The sequence below is a fragment of the Erigeron canadensis genome, chromosome 1 (genome assembly GCF_010389155.1).
Source record: "Erigeron canadensis isolate Cc75 chromosome 1, C_canadensis_v1, whole genome shotgun sequence".
Taxonomy (NCBI): Eukaryota; Viridiplantae; Streptophyta; class Magnoliopsida; order Asterales; family Asteraceae; genus Erigeron; species Erigeron canadensis.
The window spans coordinates 25,299,976-25,322,056 of NC_057761.1; the positions used below are offsets into that span (position 1 = coordinate 25,299,976).

A 22,081-nucleotide genomic window follows, 5' to 3' on the forward strand; every position below is an offset into this window, starting at 1 on the left:
AGGTGTTTAATTTTCTGAATAATTCAATAATAATATTGGTAGCTAGAATGAGAAATGCATGGCATGGATATGGTGTATCATGCATGAGAAGAAATTAAGTTTGAACCCGAAGCTTAGGTTAATTAATTAGGAGTATAATTGTATTCGAACCTTGAGTTTCGGGAGGTTATTATATATTGTCAACTCATTTTTGATTTTATATATATGTTACTGATATTTTAAGTTGTTAATTAATAATGCTCATATATTCAGGGACGGAGCCAAAATGTTTTGTACGAGGGGGCAAATTTAAATGTCACTTATTATATTTCGTTAACATCGAGTTTAGTTAGATTATCAACGATCGGTGTTTAGAAAACCGAGTTTAGTATAGGTGAGTGTCAGTTATGGGAACATCTATCTTTAACATGAACATTGGTCTTTGCAATTTTGGAGCATGTGGTAACGCAGAAGTTGCATTATATTAAACAACATAAAATAAGTTCATCGAAATCAATGATATACAATTAACCCTCTACATAAATTTTCACCTGACTATTGTGATTACTTTTATATAGTACTTTGAAAAGAAAATAACATTTTTACAGACAACTATACTATTTAACAATGTATAATATATCGAAATCAATGATATACAATTTTTACTACAACAATAGAGGATTTATCTCAAATCTAATGCTTCCAACATAAGTAACATACTTTCAAAGAAGAGGATTATCACAATGATGATGACATTTGTATGTATTTTTTTAATTATTTAAATTTTTGTGAACAAAATTACAAATATACCTCTAAAAAATTACATTGTACCAAAATTGGAATGGGGGCAGTTGCCCACACTGCCCCATTGTAGAACCGTCCATGCATATATTAATAAAAACTAATCATATATCCGCGAGGCGGATGTAGTGGCAGTGACGGTTTGCGGCGATGATGTGGTTATTAAAGTTAAGGTAGTTGATATAAAGAAGGTATTGTAGTTATTTAAAAATTAAGGGTAAATATAATAATATAAATATTATAGGGATAATTATTTTAAGCGAAGATTCCTTAAAATAATGAATATAAAGAAAGTGACATTTGGGGTTAAAAAAAAGATAGAAAGAACTAAATGCTTAGTATAAATAATACGAGTAATACTTTTGTCGAAGTTTTAGTAGCCTATTTCAAAGATGGCTATAGACTTTCTTGCTTTGCCGATTCCTATAGTTCCTTCTAAGAATCTAAGGCAACATTTAGCCCTAGCCAGAGGCAGATTTATTGACCCATATTGATTTGTTCGGTCCGGACGTGACTATAAAAATGTTTATGCGCAGAGAGGATCGGATTAGGCAACGTTATATATTAAAATGTAAATTAAACGATTGAGCGTAGGGATGTGCATGGGTTGAAACTCGGCCCGAACCGGGTTGACCCGTGAGAACATGAAAAATGGAACTGTGACTAGACCCATGAAGGTTTGGGTCAGTTCGGGTTCGAACGAGTCACGGGTTCCTTAACAATTTTTTGGTTTTTGGCTTTACCCGACCCGACCAACCCGTGACCCGAGAATGCACTAAATACATGACCAATGACCCGGATCGTTAGGGCTTCAGGCGGGTCGGTTCCGGGTCGGGTTCAAATTTACGAGTCTTTTGCTCATCCCTAAGACCCTAACTAAAATTGGCCTTTGAAAACTCGAAATATATATGATCCATATTTTTTTTTCTTTTTCATTTGTAGTTTATTCTTCTTTAGGAAGAGGACATACCCTTTTTGACTACCTACCTAATAAGAAACAGTTAACGGTGCTTTCGTGCAACATGCTATGGTCTCAACGCCCTTACGCGATAGTGATGAGTTTCACACAACTAATTAAAGGTATGTTTTTATTTAAAAACGGAGTCAGGATTTTGATTTAAGATATAATTGATTTATCAAAGACCAATAAGCTTAAAAATATAGTCATTTGCTTATTAAATCATATAAATAATTCATTAATTAGGGGGAAAAAAAAGAAAAGAAAAAGATCCAAGCTTTGAAAAAAAACTAACGTTATACTAATATTACATTATAATTAAATTTTTGAGAGTTGGTCATGGTCAATCTTACACTTAGATATTGCTCCGACCTTGTTTCTAACTTTCTAATGTTGGTTCTACTTTCTACATCTAATGAAAAGGCTTTTTTATACATGGAGATTAATGGAATATACTATCATGGGGGTTATGTATGTACCATTACGGGTGGTTGATACGGTAGTTGAGATTAAAGAGTTCTCATCAATCTATTTTTTTTTTAATAGAATGTAACATCATATGTTTATACAATGTATTCGTTGTAACTGAACCGTATTTATGTGTATGAACTGGTATATTGTATTTTTTAATAAATGTTGTTTCATTTTTCCTATTTAATTAAGGTGTTGTATAGCTAAGATATTATTCGATCTGCTAATTTTGGTTTTATTATTTTTGGATGATTGATATTAAAACTTAATACTATTGAGTTATATTCTGTTTAAGTTAAAAAAAAAACTTAGTAATACTATAATATATGTATAATTCATGAAATATTATGAGATTGGTTGAATATATTTTCAAAACATCCACTGCAACAAATGTATCATTTGTTTAAGTTCATTTCTTCGTACTTTTAAACAGTGTGGAAAAAGATTGTTAATATGTTCACACGTATAAATGTTTGAAAAAACTCACATTTAAAAGCCTGAAAAAAATTAAAAAATTAAAACTTTTTCACACTTATATATGTAAAAAACAAAAATTCACATTTTCAAGTGTGTAAAAGTATATAATTGTTCACACTTAAAAGTGTGAGAGTAATTTGTGACACCAAATTTTCTTAGAAGAATGTGAAGAAATTAAGTATGACAAATTGAATTTAAAGCTTATAAGTTAGAAAATGTTTGATAATTTTTCATACTTTTAAGTGTAAATGTTTTGTCTATACATATGTAATTGTGAAAAAAGTATGACTTTTTAAGTTTTTTTATATTTTTAAATATGAATTTTATATAATTTTAAATGTTAATAAATTAATATATTTTCTCATATTTTTTAAAAGTATGAAAAAAAAATACCCATTTTTATTGTAATAATCCTTTATTAGAAAATGATAGTAGATATGTTTTAACAATGTCGTTACGTACTTAAGATTGGGGCCACTTTCTGGATAAAGTACCTTGATACAAGGACGCGGTCCCGCTTGCCCAGTTTGGTGCCATTTGAGTTATTATACCAAATGGGTTATCAAATATTTCATCTCTTCGAATGGACTTGCTGAAAATCATCTGGGTCGATCTGGTTCATGGCCTGTTGTAAGTGGAAGGTGCTTATTATTATTATTGCTTAAGGATAACTAAAACAAAAGGAGAAATTTTTTTTTTTTTTTACCAATTTACAAAAATAACAATGAGATTTAAAAGTTTACTTTGTAGTAATGAACTACTCATATTATTTATTTTCAAAAATAGTAAAATTTGACATGCGTAAATGGTGACGTGGACATTTTTTTATTACGTGCACTACAAACAATATTGCATTTGTTCAAACTTTTAGTGAGTGTGAACAAATTAAAAATTTTGTCACGCTTTTTTATGTGTAAAAATATATAGAATTGAAAATGTGTAAAAATTTCTCTACTCTAAAAAGTATGTAGAACTAAAAGTTCACACTTTTTAGTGTAAACTTTCATAATTATTTTGTAACACCTCATATGTCCATGGTAACTTTTTGTAGAGAAATTTTTACACACTTTCAATTCTATATATTTTTACACACAAAAAACGTGACAAATTTTTAATTTGTCCACACTCACTAAAAGTGTGAACAAATGCAATATTGTTGACATTTTCTAATTACGTGACATTCTTTATAATTGCAGAAAATCGAAAGCACATTTCAACCAATTCACAAACATAATAGTGACCTTTATTACTTTTCAACAATGCACTTTCATTTATTCTTTGATTACACCAACACTGACGCCAACGGTGTTGAAGGAGGAGGTGCTGGTTTCTTCTTCGATATCTTCAACTAATTTAGAAACCGCCGACGGTTTGTTCGAGTTTGAGCTAACCTCTGGTCCTCCGCCATAAGGATCTAATTCATCCGCCGACAAACTCTTGTTAAACGACCTAGATCCGGCCTATGAAAGTCTCCTCTCATCTTGAACATCCTCAAGAACTCCCTCCCAGCGAAAACGGCGACGTTTTGGGCTTTTGGCATCTAGTTTTAAAGTTTTTAAATCTCAAGATGGACAAAGAACAGCTTGATCTACGTCTCTTTTTAAATCTTCAAACACCGTTTTTCAATGCTTGAAATTAAAGAAACTCAACAGGAATAAATGAAATCAAGCTGAAGTTAGATTCAAAAGAAAACAACGAGAAGAAATACCTTATCGGAACTAAAAGAGCCATGTCATTTTTTTGGGAAAAATGACATGGTTGATAAAAATATACATAATATATAAATACAGAATAATGTCATGTCATTAAAAAATACTACGTAATAAAAAAATGTTTAGGTCATCATGTACGTGTGTCAAATGTCATTATTTTCGGCAATAAATGAAAGTTCATTGCTAAAAAGTAAAACTTTTACTAGTCACTGCTACTTTCGTGACTTGGTCAAAATACACTTTCTATTTTCTGCCGTTATTGCTTATTGGGGACTTGGGATCAGGATAATAGTTGTTCATACTAGTCGAGTCAAAACATATTGAAAAGGAGCCGACTCATTATAGCGACTCACAAGATGTTATGACTCGGGTATTGACTCAATATCTCTCCATATGTATACATATCATATGCTTCCAAAGGTCATACGCAGATCTAGATCGTTTTAGTTGATCGGTATCATAAAATTTTAAAATCAAGATATATACATATACATGCATGAATATGCACCTATCAAAGATCGATAACAGGTTCGGGCATGTGAATTTTGCTAATTTTGTATTTCCCATTCATCATATAGTAATGTTAGTGCATGTAACATACCTGTGAAGCTTTACAAACTTTACATTACACATCTGAGTTTTCTCAATGAGATATATGCAACTAAAATGGAATAAAGATAGTCTAACCATAGAAGAATCATCAAACCATGTATACAGTGTTAAATATATAGGAAAGGATAGAAACAATCGACAATTTGACATAAATTAATGAAATGGAATTAGATGCAGTAAACAATGTCCAAGTTGATATAAGTTAATGTTATTTGTCTTTTGTCCTATTTTATGAATTTTAATTATATATAGCTTGATAACATTCCTTGGAGATTCGACAGTATTTCTATCGACCTTTAGTAATAATCCATATATGTCAATTAAAATATGAAAATTTGTAACTTTATTCGGAAGTAAAACAAATCATTTATAAAATTTGTATTATTAGTTCACTTTTATATATTTGTTTTCCAAATGAAAAATTCTCTTCAAATGAGAATTTTTTTAAACCAGCTCATGTAGCAGTGGTTGGTCAGAGAAGGGTTTTATTTGGAATCTAAAGTCTTTGAGTTTAAGTTTTGACAATGTGATTCTTCTATTCGAGGGGTTTAGTTATGCTGATCATGTCTGCTCGTCAAAATGACTCTCTAATAAACCTAGTTAAGATAATGTATGCTATACTATACCTTCTAATTTTCTCGAGTAATTCACATCTATAAATAAAAATTTGAAGTTCTTTAAAATGAAAATAAGGGGTTGTCTTTTAAAACACATCCAAGAGATGTTGTAGACCTCTTAAGCACACTCAAACGATCCTAAACGCTTCACAACATATGTTTGAGATTTTAATGTGAAATTTTGACTAAAGTACATATCAATACAATACAACTAATGTCGTACTAAAATGTAGTTTAAAATTTTCATATTATTTCACGAGAAATTTTCTTCATGTTAGTATTTGTTACACATAAAAAACAAGACTGAAATATTTGCCAGTAGAGAAAGTCAGATTATAAAAAGGATGATAAAGAGTTGTATTCTAGCAAGAAATGTCTGCAAAATTTGTATGGAAATGGTAGAAAGGCAAGAATGATTTTTGGTCACGGATTGCTCAAAGTTAACACCCATGTGATCCTTTTTTGTCCATTGAGTACTGAATGATTATGTCACTTTTTTTTTTTTTTTACTTTTTTTTATACTGTTTTTGTTATATCACGGATTATTTTTATTGCAAATACTTGTCATTAACTTTTTTTTTTTAACAGCAATAGTGATTGGACTCAGCAGCATGTCTCTTTATCGTTTGGTAGAGATTGACCACGTCATCAGTACAGTCAATCCAAAAGCATGACAAACGGTTCTATATTTCATTAAACAATATTTATAATGAAATTATTGATAATGTTACCAAAGTTCACAACTTTTTTGGCCTTTATCATTAGTAATTTTTATTTAAAAACTATAATTTTCATGAAAATTAGAAAATTGACCAAATATACTGTGATGTGAACCTAACACAATGCGTTTTCTAAAAACACATTATATTAAATTTTAAATCACAGTGTTTTTTTATAGCGTGTGAAAATCAGAAAAGTGGTTACAAACACATTATGTTAAGTTCAAGTCACAGTGTATTTTGACCAGTTTTTTAATTTTCACGAAAATTTTAGTTTTCAAATGATCACAACTCATATTTTTGTAGTGTTAATTACTTTGAAAGGTGTTATGTGTGCAATGATTTTTTTGTTTTTTGTTTTGTGCCAAGGATAACGATGCTAGTTTACAAAGTATATTTGGTGTTCTGTAATTTTAAAGATTAATTGTACTATAACTATTATTAAAAGTCAAAAGTACTAGTTATCAACTCCAAAAATAAGCAATAATCCATCACTATAAAGTGGATGCTATGACCATTTTCATACAAAAATTTAACACACTCTAGTACAAGATAGAAATCATATGTATTATTTCCCAACATGTCATTCCAAAATCCCAATAATACAATGCCATTATAGGCCCAAGCTCATGAAACCATTTCTTAACAAATAAACATCCTCACATTCCCTCCTTTAATAATCTTTCTTCCCCTTATTTTCATATATACTCACACTATAATCACCATGGAAGAACCATCACCACCACAAGAGTCATCACCACAACCATCATCACCACCACCACTCATAAAAACCTACACATTACAAGCCACATCAATTTCCTATACCAAATCCATTACCCCCACAACCACACTCTCACCATTTTTCCTAATAAATTCATGCACCACCACCACATCACCAACTTCCATCCTCCAAGACATCTCCTTAACAGCCTACCCATCCCAAATACTCGCCATCGTTGGCCCGAGCGGAGCCGGAAAATCGACCCTTCTCGACATCTTAGCGGCACGAACCTCCCCATCATCCGGTACCCTCTTACTAAACTCCTCACCTCTCATCCCCTCCTCATACCGAAAACTATCATCTTATGTCCCTCAACATGACACCTTTTTACCTATTCTAACCGTTTCCGAAACCTTTTCTTTCTCCGCTAGCCTACTACAACCAAAATCCAACCAAATTTCCAGCATAGTAACCTCTCTACTCTCAGAACTAGGCCTATCCCATTTATGCGAAACACGCCTTGGCCACAACCTGTCAGGGGGTGAGCGAAGACGTGTTTCGATAGGCCTAAGTCTATTACATGATCCAGGAGTCCTACTCCTGGATGAACCCACATCGGGTTTAGACAGTACCTCTGCCTACAATGTAATGCAAACATTAAAATCCATAGCCACAACCCGAAACCGAACCATAATTTTATCAATCCATCAACCAAGTTTCAAACTACTTTCCACTATTGACACAATATTATTACTATCAAAAGGAAAAGTAGTTCATCATGGCACATTACTCTCTCTTGAAAACTTTTTACTATCCAATGGTTTTACCCTCCCACCTCAACTTAACTCACTCGAATATGCCATGGAAATTTTACCTCAAATCGAAATTACCACCAATCCCGATACCGAAATTACCCATACCATGCCCATAAGTCACACCCCCACAAAGCGTAATACCGAAATAATCCAATATAGAAGCTCAAGATGTGCCGAAATAATCGCTTTGTATACAAGATTTTGGCTAATCATTTATAGAACAAAGCAATTACTCCTAACCAACACTTTACAAGCTTTAGTGGTTGGAATTGTACTAGGAACAATTTACATTAACATAGGATACGATAAAACCGGAATAGAAAAAAGATTTGGTCTCTTTGCATTCACTTTAACTTTTTTACTATCATCCACAACCGAAACACTCCCAATTTTCATCAACGAAAGACCGATTTTACTACGAGAAACCTCAAGTGGTGTTTACCGGTTATCCTCATATTTAATAGCCAACACTCTCGTTTTCTTTCCGTACTTGCTTGTCATTGCTTTAATCTATTCTGTTTCGGTTTATTTCTTAGTAGGATTATGTCAAACTTGGCAAGCATTTGGGTATTTTGTTTTAGTCATTTGGGTTATTGTACTAATGGCGAATTCGTTCATTTTGTTTTTAAGTTCTATAGCACCGAATTACATCACCGGGACGTCGTTAGTGACTGTTCTACTAGCCGGATTCTTTCTCTTTTCGGGGTACTTTATATCAAAGGAAAGCATGCCCAAATATTGGGTGTTTATGCATTATTTTTCGATGTATAAGTACGCGCTGGACGCGCTTTTGATCAACGAGTATTCGTGTTTGATCAACAAGTGTTTGATATGGTATGATGAGAAGAACCAAATGTGTATGGTGACTGGGGCGGATGTGTTGCAAAAAAGAGGACTTCATGAGAATCAAAGATGGGTTAATGTTTATGTGTTGATTGGTTTTTTTGTGTTTTATCGTGTGCTTTGTTTGTTGTTTTTGATTAGAAGGGTTTCTAGATCAAAAAAGTAATTTAATTAGTTTTTGATCAAGGAACCATAATTAGATATGATAATTATGAATGCAATATATATTTGTCAAGATTTTTAGTGTGATTTTGTTTTTTAGGTGATCTTATATGTTGAATAAATTTTGGAACCTTTGCATGTGTAGACTTTATTGATATATGACAACTGAATATAGATGATAGTTGTGTTACTAATTATTGTAGACTTTTATTTGTCCAATTCTCTTTGGAGAATGAATGTTTATTTTTGGCCGTGTATAGTAGTCAATAAATCTGAACCAGAAGTTCTATTTATCCGCCGATATGTGTGATCCATCAATTGCAGAGTTAAGGATTTTGTTTGCATTTTTTTTGATAAAAAATTTTTTTTTTTAAGAATTTGAAAAAAACATATACACGAAAAGTTATAAATGTATACGAGTCGCAATTTGTAATTGAAAATATCATATATATAATAATAATATTATTCAAAATTCAATCTAGTCATAAATAAGATATGAAAAGTAACAAACAGATTCCCTAGCTAAAAAAATTAATTCAGTTGTAAAATTAAGGAAATTATCAGAGAATATTGGTTAACATTATGGTAGACCCACGTAGACTAAAATGAAAGTGGATTTTGATTGTGATGAACACGAGATAGTGATGTGTCAAGAGCATATACATACACATATAGATGCATAGTATCACATGCCATGTCACGGATCTTAAACGTTGAGTTCAGTGTGTAGAGTTACAAGGGCGTCAACCTTCAGTCCTACACTTAGCATCCAAATTTTTCTTTTCTTTTTTTTTTGAAAAAAAACTATCTTCAATTAGATGTTTTTAGGTGTGTTAGGTATCCTTAGTAATCTATGGATATTCTTTGCCATTAAGGGCGAGGTTCAAAAGAGGAAAGGCTTACGGTGGATACCATCTTAATATCTTATTCAAAACTAAAGATTATTTGACGAATGTTCTTACCTAAGGACATGTCTTTAGGCTATCACCTACACTATTTTTTTTTTTGTATGTAGAAATAAGGATATTTAAGGATTTATAAGAAGGTGAGATGTGGTATCTACTAATTCTCTTTCCTAATCTTGTCCCCTGATTTTTACACATATCATCATTCAATAGTTAGGATGATTTTTAGGCTATTTTGTTAGAAGAATTAATCATTTTTTGGATTTTAACGATATGTAAGGATTTTAAGAAATTTTTCGGAGATGATATGTCTGCTCAAAAACGCCTAACAACGTCCTTAATATTGGAGATAGCCTAATGACACTCCATAGAGTTCGAAGACCTACACACACCAAGACTTCCGACTATCAACCCAAACAAAAACTAATTAGAATAAAAAGTTTTAAAACTCTTCATTATTTCGTTGCAGTTTGTCTAATCAGGGTAAAAAGTAAATAGATCGGATACCCTTTGAAATCTTAGATTATTTAAAAAAACATAATAATTCAAGCATATATGTTAGAGGTAAGTTTATTTTATGACAAGACAAAGAGTACGTTCTTCGTTTAAATTGTTAATGGTACTTTTAGTAGCTATTTAAGCAAAATAAAATTATATTTAAGTGCTCACACCAATCATATTTACAAAATAGTTGCATTGGTTTTATGTTTATTGTAGAAAAAAAAATGTAATGTTTTATTTTCTATTAATATAAATTTAGTATATTGTTTATGTAACTTTTATTATCTATGTAACTTTTATCATTGAGTAAAAAGTAGTTTAAGAAAAAGTATGTAACACTTTATAAAGGTAAATAAAAGATATAAAAAAGTGATGTTCCTGCGTCATTCTGAATTCATAACGCGTCAAAACTGATAAATTAATGAAAGATTATGTGGAACTGAAGCAGCGTTCTTGATGGTTCTGCATCTTAATAATTTTAAGGTCTTAGGTTTGATCCTCACTTGGCAAAAAAATATTTTATTTAAGGTATTCATTACCAAATGAAACCTAGACTCACATGTGAAGTTTAAATACGCGGGTTCGATCTTTCGAGGAGTCCAAATTATATGAGGATTAGGATAGAGATATTGTACCTGTATCTTATGACTCATACAGGGTGAGTCGACAATTATGGTAACGAATATAGGGTTACTTTTTTTTTTATGCTTTTGTCCACCTCAGCCTTCATTAATTTAGGGAGATTTGTCAAAGAATATGGACGCCGCTTTTGTCCACAAATGCTGTTTGGTAATGGTCCATAAAGACATAAAATGATGTATTCACGGGTTCCTATTGATTATACGGAAATAGTACAGAGTACAAACTACAAAGTATAATACAAAGACAAATGATGCAAAGATAATGTGTAATACATATATAATATGTATTTTAATTTAATGAGAGAAAGGTACCCGCACATACGACGGTGATAGAGGTTGCGGTGGTGGTGAAGTAATGGCGGTGACGGGTGGTGGCGGCGGAGATCTGTGGTGATGGTGGTGGCGCCCATAAGTAGTGGAAGTTATTGATTTAATGTGGTTATGATGTATGGTACAGGTACATCATGCATTATAATGTGTACATTGTTAAAACTTAAAATTAATATTGAAATTTTAAGTTTAATGTTAAAAATTAGAGATTAGTATTTTAAAATAAAAAGAACTTTACATGAATAGTTATAGTGTATATCGAACTTCAATTACGTGTATTGTATGTAATAAACTTTCAAATCTTGTGCATTGTATGTATCCGAGTATATGTGGCAACCATATAAGCTGCCACTTGTCAAGTTTTGATTGGTTGAATACATACAATGCACAGGATTTGAAAGTTCATTACATACAATGCACAAGATTGAAGTTCGATACACACTATAACAATTCGTGTAAAGTTCTTTACATTATGGTGTACTAATCCCTAAAAATTAAATGTAACATGATCTATAATATACTACGAGAGCAAATACTCGCGTGTTGCGGCGGTAAAATGATAAGGGTGATAGGTCATAAAGTGTGATAGGTCATAGGAGGTTATATGTCATAGAGTGTCATAGCCAAATGCCTTAGTCTTACGGGCTCCACTCTTGGATTTAAAAACTCGCCGAAAGTATATCGAATGACATCTCTAATGAAAGAGCATGAAATTTTAAGAACACCCATATAATTTTTATAATTTATCGCTGTATGGTTTTTAAGATAAAAGATTTTAAAAGAATTAGATGAATAAAATGATTTATGGAGGAGGGAGAAAGTCGTATGTATTGATGTATGGTATATCATGCATTAATATGTGTATATTGTTGAAATTGAATATTAAAAGTTGAAAAGTGAATTTGATTTATTGTTGAAATTGAATATTAAAAGTTAAAAAGTGAATTTGATTTATAATATAGTAGAGATATAGATAGATGTATATATATGAAAAGCTAAAGAAGAATAATAGTTGTGATAAACCAATCACAACAATCAATTTAACAAAACATTTTCTAAACTTTATCAAGTAACTTTATTTCTTGTATACCACCTCCAACATATTCTCTTCTATCATAACTAAAACCCAATAACCATCGCTTCCATTTTGTATTGATAGGTTTACATATAAATAATGGGTAAATGATATGCACTTCCAATGTTTGTGTTCCATTGCCATAGCAGACAAGAATCTGTTGTCATAGGGAAATTAAAATTCTCAGCTACAAGAGCCTTAAGCTATTCCACACTCTTATAACTTACTTGGTGCGTTTTGCCGGTAAAAACCTGGTAGTTGTGGCCTGTGGATGCGAAATGGTTCTTTTTGACAATCTATCATGTGGCTAACTAAAACTGGGCACTAAGTCTCGTACAATATTTAACAGTAGTCATTTAAACAAATTATAATGATCTCTTATGATTACAATCAGAAAATTTATAATCGGTAGTGCACACACCATACGAGATCTGCATGTCAACCATGTATACCAAAAGCTTCAGAAAAGAAACCTGCTAGTGCTCCTGATAGATGTGGTAGACTGTACAGATTAATCAAGCAATTAGTTATCATGTGACTTTGAGGGTGCCAAACGGGCGGGTTGGGTAATGAGTCAGAAAAGGGATTGTTTAAAATGAATATATTGTTTGCTGTAAGAGAATAACTCATGTGGCGAAGAAATACCTTACCATATTATCCAAGGCCTAGCACATATTGGTCAAGAGTCGTATTGGATAACTCACTTCTGCTTAAGTAAATACGCCACATTTTCATTAAGACTATAAAATTAGATCCCGATACTCAAGTGTTACTCTGAAACTGTTCCCTTAGCCCGTACACATGCAGCATAAGCCAAAAAGGCTTCAGTTGTAGCTTTAAAGCTTCACCTGCCTTTCTCGTTTCCAACTGTATCATGTAGCCACTAAATTCTTTGAATCATACGACTCTGGTGCAAATGTAGTATATGTTAAGACTCGGCTGCTGTTTGTATGCTATACTTAATACTCGTAGCGAATCAAATTATACAATAAGAATCAGATTGACATAGTTCAAATTACATGTTTACTCCTAACTCAACTTCCATTTCACAGAACGGCTCACCTTTTTTCGAACACCACTTGTCTTCGGCAGTTCTTTTCATTGGTTAAATAAATAAATAACTGGAGGTTTTATTTCAAACATCTGATTAAGTGATTATAAGTCTTTCAAATAGCATAACCACATGTCTGAACTGATTATTTAGTATCACATAATCACTTTTAGAACACTCATCCAAACACCCTTTAAGTGCAACACTTTAATAAGAGGTAGTAAATATCTGACTATATTTTCAGCAGCTTTTAGACTGATTATTATGTATTTATGTTTCTATTTTAACCTTTTTGGCCCGTTAAAATTCATCTGCATGCAGTAGCATCACCTAAATAACATTGACTCTCTTTAAGTTGATTTTGAAGATCACCTGCCAACTGTGTAATGTTTTTCATTGTTGCAATACTTTTCAGGATGGTTGTGTCAGTATTCTCATTATCCGTTCTCTTTTCGCCAATTACTGTACTTCCCAATAACTGCAGAGTCGCCAGATTTATGATCACGTCATCATCATCTTGGTGCACTAAATTAGTAGCTCCGGTTTTACATTGCGTTGAGGTAAAAGAAGTAAAGTTCAATCATCATGAAAACACATGTATGCAATTTGATATGGATGCTCATTGCTCAAAGACTAAGTATAGGAAGACTAGGAAGTAAAGTAAACACCCAATGCCGTCTTCCACGGGTTTTGGGTCCCAATATCACGCTGGTGTATGGAGGAGGTTGAAATGTAGTCAGCCTTACTTCTACTAAGGTAGAGAGTCTGCTTTCAGATTCTAACTAAATACTCGTAAATGATAGACAGTCTTACTTCTACCTAGGAAGACTATCTTTTGTTTAAAAGTATGCACAACTAATATATATAAAACTTTTAAATATATAGATGTGAAACTCAATAACTACTGCTGTAATGCAAAACATTCTTGACAGAATTCAATGTCACTAGTAAGAAGAAGACATTTTTGCCCTCACATGGTGGGCACATGATGAGGCTAATGGATTCAAACTAACGGCAGTATTAAAAAAGATCAAACATTTGACTATCTATAAAACCCAATAGAAACAAATATTAAAAGTTAGGGCCGTCCATGCAATTTAGTCTTATTTAAATCATGTTCATATGCAACTAATTAACTGCTCACAGCACCAGTCCACCAGACAGGAAACAACTTGAATCGTGGACTTTTAGATTCACAATTGTGTTTCGTATTAACTAATACGGAGATTCCAATAAAGGAAAGAATTTTTTTCACGGAAATGAAGTTGGATAGTGATGAAGTCATAGTGGAGATTCCTGGTGCTGACGGCAAAAACTCTGTTTCTGGCAATTACCCAAATACAGAGGATGTTCATTTGCATGATTCAGGTCTGAGATCAAGAAAAAATGTAGCCGCAGTTACAGATATAGCAGAGACTAATCGAATTACTACTACGTCACAGTTACAGATTGAGGACGACAGTAGTAGCCAGCTGAAGACAAAATCTAGCATCAATGAACCAGAAATTTCTAGCAATAGTGAGACCGGGAATATTGATAGAGTAAGTGTATCTGGTTCTCCATTAATAATGATAGAAAATCTGAGAGCCGTCTCTCCTGTAAAACCTACAACCCCTTTAATGGCATCAATAGGTAAAGAAAAGGATGAGATTGTTCATTATCCTTTACGATATAGACTAAAGAAAATCAAGGTTCTGGTAATTATCGAGTTCTGTTTATTTGTTTGCATTACATCAGTTTTAATTCTAAGTGTAAATGTCAGTAAACTTGAAAAGAAAGAGATTTGGAATTTAAAATTATGGAAATGGTGTGGTTTGGGATTGGCAATTTTCTGTGGCCGTTTATTTTCAGAGTGGTTGATGAATATCGTAGTTTTCTTGATTGAAAAGAAATTCCCCAATAATAAAGTTATGTATTTGGTTCATTCTGCGTATAAGAGCTTTTGGGTTTTTATCTGGTTAGGCTTGATTCTACTAACATGGGTGCTCTTGATCAACCGAGGTGTCAGTAGATCAAGTGACACAGACAAGGTTCTAAATGATATCACAAGGGGGATTGCATCGATACTCAGAACTATGGTTTTGAAGTTCTTATATTCTTCATTTTATTTGAAAAGATTCTTTGATAGGATTCAGGAAAATATATTCCATCGATACATACTTCAAAACCTTTCAGGGAAATCATTGATGGAGCTTTCAGAAATGATTCAAAGTTCTGACTTAGTAGGCTGCAGCATATCAACCTTTGTTAATGTGCAAAACAACAGAAAGGCACTTTATGAAAGTCAAAATTTGATAAATCCAGATGACTAAAAAAACAGAAATATTACCTCTGAATGGGAAGCTAAAGCTGCCGCTGATCTTATATTTAGAAATGTAGCTAAACCCGAGTACAAGTAAGATTGGTCTAAATTCTGTTTTTGAAATTTCAGGCCAGTATTTTTGATGCATCTTATCATTTATTTATTTTATTTTTTCATTTTCATATACGCTAGTTACATCGAAGAGGAAGATCTTTTGCGTTTTATGAACAAAGAGGAGGCAGATATGGTGCTTTCATTGATTGGAGGAGCAGTGGAAAGGGGAAGGATCAATAAGAAATCTGTTCTTAATTGGGTGGTACTTACACTGTCAAACTTTCACCATCAATTTAAGATTATCAGATTTTGATGTCAAAATTATTCTATTCCCTTGAAATTTCTTCTTGGACTCGTGGTTTTCAGGTGAGCATCTATCTGAAGAACAAATTGTTGCAGCATTCTCTAAATGACATAAAAGAAGCCATAAATATATTAAACAAGTTTATAACTGGGCTTTTGGTAGTAGTACTCATAATCCTTTGGGTAATACTCATGGGTATTGTTTCAACAGAAGTGTTGCTTTTCATTTCATCTCAGTTCTTACTTGCTGTTTTCACATTTGGGAGCTCTGCTAAGTCAACATTTGAGGCCATGATATTCGTATTTGTGAAACACCCATTTGACGTTGGTGATCGTTGTGTCATTGATGGTATCCAGGTAGGTAACTCAGTGGACCTAATCTACCTAAAACAATTTAGGTTTAATACAATGCCAAGTTTGTTCAAGTGAATATTAACCTATAGGTTGTTGTAGAAGAAGTGAGCATTTTGACTACCGTCTTCCTGAGATATGACAAGGAGAAAATGTACTATCCAAATTCAATATTAGCTACAAAATGCATCAGCAACTTTAATCGAAGTCCAGAGATGATGGATACCGTAGAGTTTGATTTAGATATTTCTACTTCAGTTGAAAACATTTCAGCTCTAAAAGCTAAAATTAAAACGTATGTCAGCTTATTCTACATCTCTATCTCCCGTTAATCTTGCTTACATTCAAAATCTGCTAGTCTCTTACTTCAACACAAACTTAAACTGTGCTGCCATTTATCAGGACTAGATACCCATATGTATGTATGTAATTCTACATGGAGTGAAGGTAGATGTTTTGAGGGATAATAATGAAAGCACGATTTAAACTTAACTTTGCTTGTTATCGACAGTTACTATTTCTTCTGAATGATCTGAATAGCTTGATTTAGGTATAATATTATGCTCGATATAATAACAGTGTGGTTTTATTTCCTCTCAGTTACATAGATAGCAAGCCTCAGTTATGGCGACCAGAGCACAGTGTTCAGGTTAGGGAGATTGAAGATATGAACAAGATGAAAATGAGACTGTACGTAACTCATACGATTAACTTTCAGGATTATGAAGAGAAAAGCGAAAGAAGATCAAACCTGGTGCTGGAGCTGAAGAACATCTTCCAACAACTTGGAATCAAGTATCATATTCTTCCCCCAACAACTTCTAGTTAGCTACATAGGTTGCGTCTGCATCACCATTGGCAACTACTTTTTTAGTGAATCCTGATCAAATGATCAAATCCAGTCATGATTCTTAATTATTCCTCATTTATTGATTTCAATGGTAATCACAATTAGTATTTCCCTTTTTTTTTGCATGATTAAATAAATTGATGATCCTGCGAATTTAAGCTGTAAAAACAAAGGAATCAGAGATCAGCTTTATCTTGGTATGTCTAATTTTATGATTTGGCATGACTATCAATCAACTATAAATGATTTTTTGATTATTATTAGTTCTGTAGATCATCCTTTTTCTGAAGATAGAAACTAACAAATCAAATTCAGTTCAACCGTGATTATTGCTTTTTTTAGTTCTGAAATAAGCCAAAACCGTTGGTACCCAAACTACTATTCAATTTTTCCCAAAAGATGCAATAAACACTTGCTTTATGCACTCCCAAATTCCCTCCAAATATAATTAATAAAAAAGGTTTAGTACTTTGTGTGTAACCAACTTAAATCTGTTTATCGTAAGTATTTCGTCCAACGCATGTAATGCACGAGCCGAATCCGGTTATTGTCATGTACAATGAACATTTTGGGGTTTAGTATCTAGAGGTGTAAGTAACTTTTACACTTTTTCTATTGTATGAATGTAACTTTCATTTGGTTCATTGTATGTAACTAACCCGCTAAATTGAACGATTAATGTAAAAGTGTATACGTGGTGCACCATACGAGTTGCCACGTAAAAGTTTTTGATTGGTCAACGAAAAAATTTTATATTAATCATTCAAATTTAACGGGTTAGTTACATACAATGAACCAAATAAAAGTTACATTCACAGAATAGAAAAAATATAAAAGTTACTTACACTTCTAGATGCTTAGTTTATTACGCATTTGTGCATATTTTCTTACATTTTGAGACACAAATTAAGGGTTTAATTTAACAATGTGCATATTTTCTTACATTTTGAGACACAAATTAAGGGTTTAATTTAACAAAAATCAAGCGTACACGAATCGGATAAAAAACAAATTACATAGAACATTTATAAAGTTAGTTACACATGTACATTCATACATGTATACTAAATCCTAATAAAGTTGTGCCGTTGCAACAGAAGAACAAAAGATTTGTTGTTATAGGGCAACTTAAATTCTCAGCTACAAGAGGCTTAAGCTATTCCACACCTTTATAACCAGTGGGTTTTGCTGTATAGGTAAAAATCAGATATCTGTGGATGCCGTCCTCCATGTCTGGTGGCACTGGCACTGGCACTGGCACAATCTTTACCCTTTCATTCTGCTATGTTTTAGTTTAGTCAAAAGCAGGCCTCTTATATTGTCATTATATTTGTCACAAAATTACATTCATTAACATAAGCACTAAAAAGTTCCTTGCTTTGCACGATTACATTGCAACACATTCCTGCCTGTGTTCTCCAATGAGATGATCCCATCAGGAGTGAGTTAGTATAGGTCAATTTTTGCCCAGATTTAGGGCTAATCAATGCCTAGACCAGCTGACAGGAACACCTCAATCACAAATAAGCACCGAACTGCTAACAAGATGACAAGAAACGAGTAGTGATTAATGGTGTGCCCATCTAGAGAACCAGACATCATGTCTGAATGTCTGGGACAGCGCAAGTAGCTGGCCTAAATGAATGAACCAGTGGGCATTAAGACTATAGCCTACCAAGATGTTGCAGAATAAACTTTGCAAACTAGTTTCATGTATTCACATTCTTTTCGACATCCATGTGGCCTAAACATTAACTCCTAAGATATACACGAACAGCGCTCTTCATTAAGCTATAAACTCATTTCAGAAAAGGTAAAGGCTACATGCGCAATTGATTATATGCCACATCGTTGATGTCAATACTTGATGCATCATATGGAAATTTCTTGCGAGACCATTTATCAAACGGAAAGAAGAAATGTGGGACTAATACTCATACAATATATAGAAGCAGTCACTTTAACAAATCATAATGATCTCTTATGCTTACAATCAGAAGATTTATAATCAGTCGTGCACACAATAACATCACAGAAGCAGCTTACGAGATCTGCATGTCAACCATGTATATCAAAAGCTTCAGAAAAGAAACCTGCTCCCGATTGGATTGATGTAGTAGACTGTTCAGATTAATCAAGCAATCACATATCATGTGACTTTGAGAATGCCAGAGGGGGGGGGGGGGGGGGGGGGGGGGGGGGTTGTAATGAGTCAGAAGGGGAATGTTTAAAATAGAATAAAAAATTGTTCGCTGTAAGAGACTAACTCAAGTGGGGAAGAAATACCTTACCATATTATCCGAGGCCTCGCACATATTGGTCAAGAGTTGTATTAAATAACTCACTTCTGCATAAGCAAAAACATCACATTATTATTAAGACTGTAAAATAAGATCCTGATACAAGTGTTACTCAAAATATATATTAGTCAAACCATTTACTCATTTAGTCATTTACTAATGTTTCAACGAATCTACAAAAGTCACAACCTCTCTCTCTTAGCCCATACGCATGCAGTATAAGCCAAAGGTTTCAGTTGTTAATTTAAAGCTTCACGTACCTTTCTCAATTCCAAATTTATCATGTAGCCACCAAAGACTTAACTGGTGCAAATGTAGTATATCTTAAAACCCAGATACTGTTTGTACAATATACTTAATGTGCTCAATGATATTGGTGACTTGTTCGCTCAGCCATCTATGTGTTTGTTTGGGGGTTATTTGGATTTTGGTGTACCAGTGGCTTATTCCTGCACCCATGAGGGAATAATTTCTTAATTTGTTGCTTCAATTACTTAATTTGCTCTCATCAATTGTGAGTGTATTTCCATATTTCATCTTTGATTTCTATTTTAATTCTTTGCTAGTACTATGGTTATATCTATCTAGACTACAGTGAGATTCTAGATATATTATAGTCGAATCTCATTCTCTGTAAAAACAGGTCTCAAAATTGGGGATTGAAGCATTAAAGCAAATGTTTAAATACATTTGAGTCCATCTGTGAGTATAACGCCATATTTCATATACTTGCATGTGATAAACATGTATAAATACATACATTTAATGCAGCTATACAAAATAAATTTGTATAGGCTATTTTCTCTGTCTCTTTATCATTCACGTGTTCTCATAAAAGGGTTGTAATTTCCATAATAATAACCCTTTATGCTTCATATCAGTCTGTTTTGAGAAGAAAGGATACCATATAAGTAGTTCTGGCTAGTTTCTTAGGATGCTTCATATACTTGGCATTTTCACATAGTTCACATTAAGACGATTTCTATCTTCCTACAAGTGGATGTTCCCATTGTCCCAAATGTTTAATGACCTAAGTTCGATTGAAGACGAACTAACTATTCACGACAACGATGATATAAAGCTCCGTAATGTTTAACTAATCAAACTGATGTGATAGTATTGGCGGACTTTAAACATTATGCAGAGCAGAGCCTCATTTTAATGATCTAGCAAAAGATTTACATTGATTCGTTAATGACATTATGGTTACATCCACCAAGTTCAATACTTTCTCAAAAGAAAGTAACTTAGATAAATCAAAAGTCTATATTTACAGATTTATAGCATTCAGAAGCACACATAGAAATTAAAACTTTAAAAAGTGTGCAAGAGCAAACAGAGGGGCAGACCTGATTGGGCTTCCGGGAGAGTAAAGCGGATTCTTGACAACATACTCAACATACAAATTGTAAATATATTTCAAAGACTCTCTTAAATCACTAGTCTTAGGATGCGTAACAAGTATAATCTGCATTACAACAAACAATACACCAAAATCAACATAACAAAAAAAAAAAAACCCAAAAAATCGAAATAAAAAAAACGTAACAAGTCAGTCACCAAACCTTAATTCCAGAAGGACTCTCCATGAAACTTAACTTATAAGTATTAGTACGAAAACTATGAAAAGAACAACCTTGTCCAGGTAATTGAGGCACTCCAAGATTCCCTTTATCCCCACTATCAAAACCAAAAACAATAGATATAAATAATATAGTACTCCTCCGTCCAATTTTAACTTTGACCGTAAGTGTCTTAGTTTGACTTTCAAAGTCTTTTTCGTTAAACTTTGACCGTAAATATGGTTGTATGTATCTTATAATAGTTGGTGAAACTTATATCATTTGAAAACTAAATAAAAAACCTAATCCATTCATTTATTTTATATCAAATGTTACATGACACAACAAAAAATAATTGCGGTCAAAGTTTAAAAGAAAAAGACTTTGAAAGTCAATCTAAGATACTATGAAGAGAGTATATTCTAATAATTGGGTTTTTTTTTATAAAAAAAAATTAATACCTGGAAGGATCCATTTTGGCAGTGAGGGATTTAAGAGAGAAAAGGAGACCAAACATGAGTTTATGATCTTGATTGGAATCGAGAGTACGGAGTGGGCGATTCCATTCTCTGTAAAGCAGACAGACACCGTTTCTGTTGAAGATGTAAATCATGTTTGCATTGTTTCCTGGTCCTCCGGTGGTGGTGGACGGTGGTACCGCCGGTGATGCTGGGCTTATGTCTGAACCTCCGAAAAACTGCATTTCTTTTTATTTTGATCCGATTGATTGATGGATGAGTAGAGGATAGATCGAGGGAGGGGGAGGGGTGTTTTAGGGAAGTATGAGTAAAAAAACAGGAGCTAAGCGGGATTTGTACATTGTTTTTACATTAAAAGTTCTTTTAATGTATAAAAACGATTAAATCTAAATAAATATTTATAAATTTTTGAACAACAATAATAATATCATGTTTTTTGTCATTGAAAAATGTTAACAAATAATGTTGTTAGCCATAAAACTAAAAAAAT

General features: G+C 32.8%; 3 protein-coding genes across 6 annotated transcripts; 2 read left to right on the forward strand and 1 right to left on the reverse strand.

Annotated features, from left to right (window-relative positions):
• The first annotated feature begins 6,892 nt into the window (after nt 1-6,892).
• Nucleotides 6,893-8,974, forward strand: LOC122584826 (ABC transporter G family member 8). The gene has a single exon (XM_043756890.1). It carries the CDS (start codon nt 7,071-7,073, stop codon nt 8,889-8,891), a length of 1,821 nt encoding a protein of 606 aa, XP_043612825.1. The 5' UTR covers nt 6,893-7,070; the 3' UTR covers nt 8,892-8,974.
• Nucleotides 8,975-14,649: 5,675 nt separating this feature from the next.
• LOC122587985 (mechanosensitive ion channel protein 10-like) lies at nt 14,650-17,387 on the forward strand. Its single transcript, XM_043760135.1, has 7 exons — nt 14,650-15,601; nt 15,734-15,785; nt 15,885-16,008; nt 16,113-16,406; nt 16,493-16,695; nt 17,001-17,049; nt 17,119-17,387. Exons 1-7 carry the CDS (start codon nt 14,650-14,652, stop codon nt 17,227-17,229), a joined length of 1,785 nt encoding a protein of 594 aa, XP_043616070.1. The 3' UTR covers nt 17,230-17,387.
• Nucleotides 17,388-19,152: 1,765 nt separating this feature from the next.
• Nucleotides 19,153-21,899, reverse strand: LOC122583879 (trafficking protein particle complex subunit 1). 4 transcript variants are annotated; one of them, XM_043756255.1, is made up of 5 exons: nt 21,574-21,899; nt 21,116-21,230; nt 20,900-21,018; nt 19,542-19,597; nt 19,153-19,371 (listed from the first exon to the last, which is right to left on the reverse strand). In XM_043756255.1, exons 1-4 carry the CDS (start codon nt 21,813-21,815, stop codon nt 19,546-19,548), a joined length of 528 nt encoding a protein of 175 aa, XP_043612190.1. In that variant the 5' UTR covers nt 21,816-21,899; the 3' UTR covers nt 19,153-19,371; nt 19,542-19,545. The 4 variants fall into 4 exon arrangements, with proteins under 4 accessions (XP_043612190.1, XP_043612205.1, XP_043612197.1 ...); XM_043756270.1 differs by having other exon boundaries at nt 19,153-19,407; XM_043756262.1 differs by having other exon boundaries at nt 19,537-19,597.
• Between the last annotated feature and the right edge of the window lie 182 nt (nt 21,900-22,081).

What these genes read in the sequence shown, in the direction of transcription:
- LOC122584826 (XM_043756890.1), top strand. Translation starts at nt 7,071, where the DNA reads ATGGAAGAACCATCACCACCACAAGAGTCATCACCACAACCATCATCA.
- LOC122587985 (XM_043760135.1), top strand. Translation starts at nt 14,650, where the DNA reads ATGAAGTTGGATAGTGATGAAGTCATAGTGGAGATTCCTGGTGCTGAC. An exon ending in GTAGCTAAACCCGAGTACAA is followed by an intron (nt 15,786 to 15,884) that starts GTAAGATTGGTC and finishes CATATACGCTAG; the next exon opens with TTACATCGAAGAGGAAGATC. An exon ending in AATCTGTTCTTAATTGGGTG is followed by an intron (nt 16,009 to 16,112) that starts GTACTTACACTG and finishes CGTGGTTTTCAG; the next exon opens with GTGAGCATCTATCTGAAGAA.
- LOC122583879 (XM_043756255.1), bottom strand. Translation starts at nt 21,815, where the DNA reads ATGCAGTTTTTCGGAGGTTCAGACATAAGCCCAGCATCACCGGCGGTA. An exon ending in GCCAAAATGGATCCTTCCAG is followed by an intron (nt 21,231 to 21,573) that starts GTATTAATTTTT and finishes TGGTTTTGATAG; the next exon opens with TGGGGATAAAGGGAATCTTG. An exon ending in AGAGTCCTTCTGGAATTAAG is followed by an intron (nt 21,019 to 21,115) that starts GTTTGGTGACTG and finishes GTTGTAATGCAG; the next exon opens with ATTATACTTGTTACGCATCC.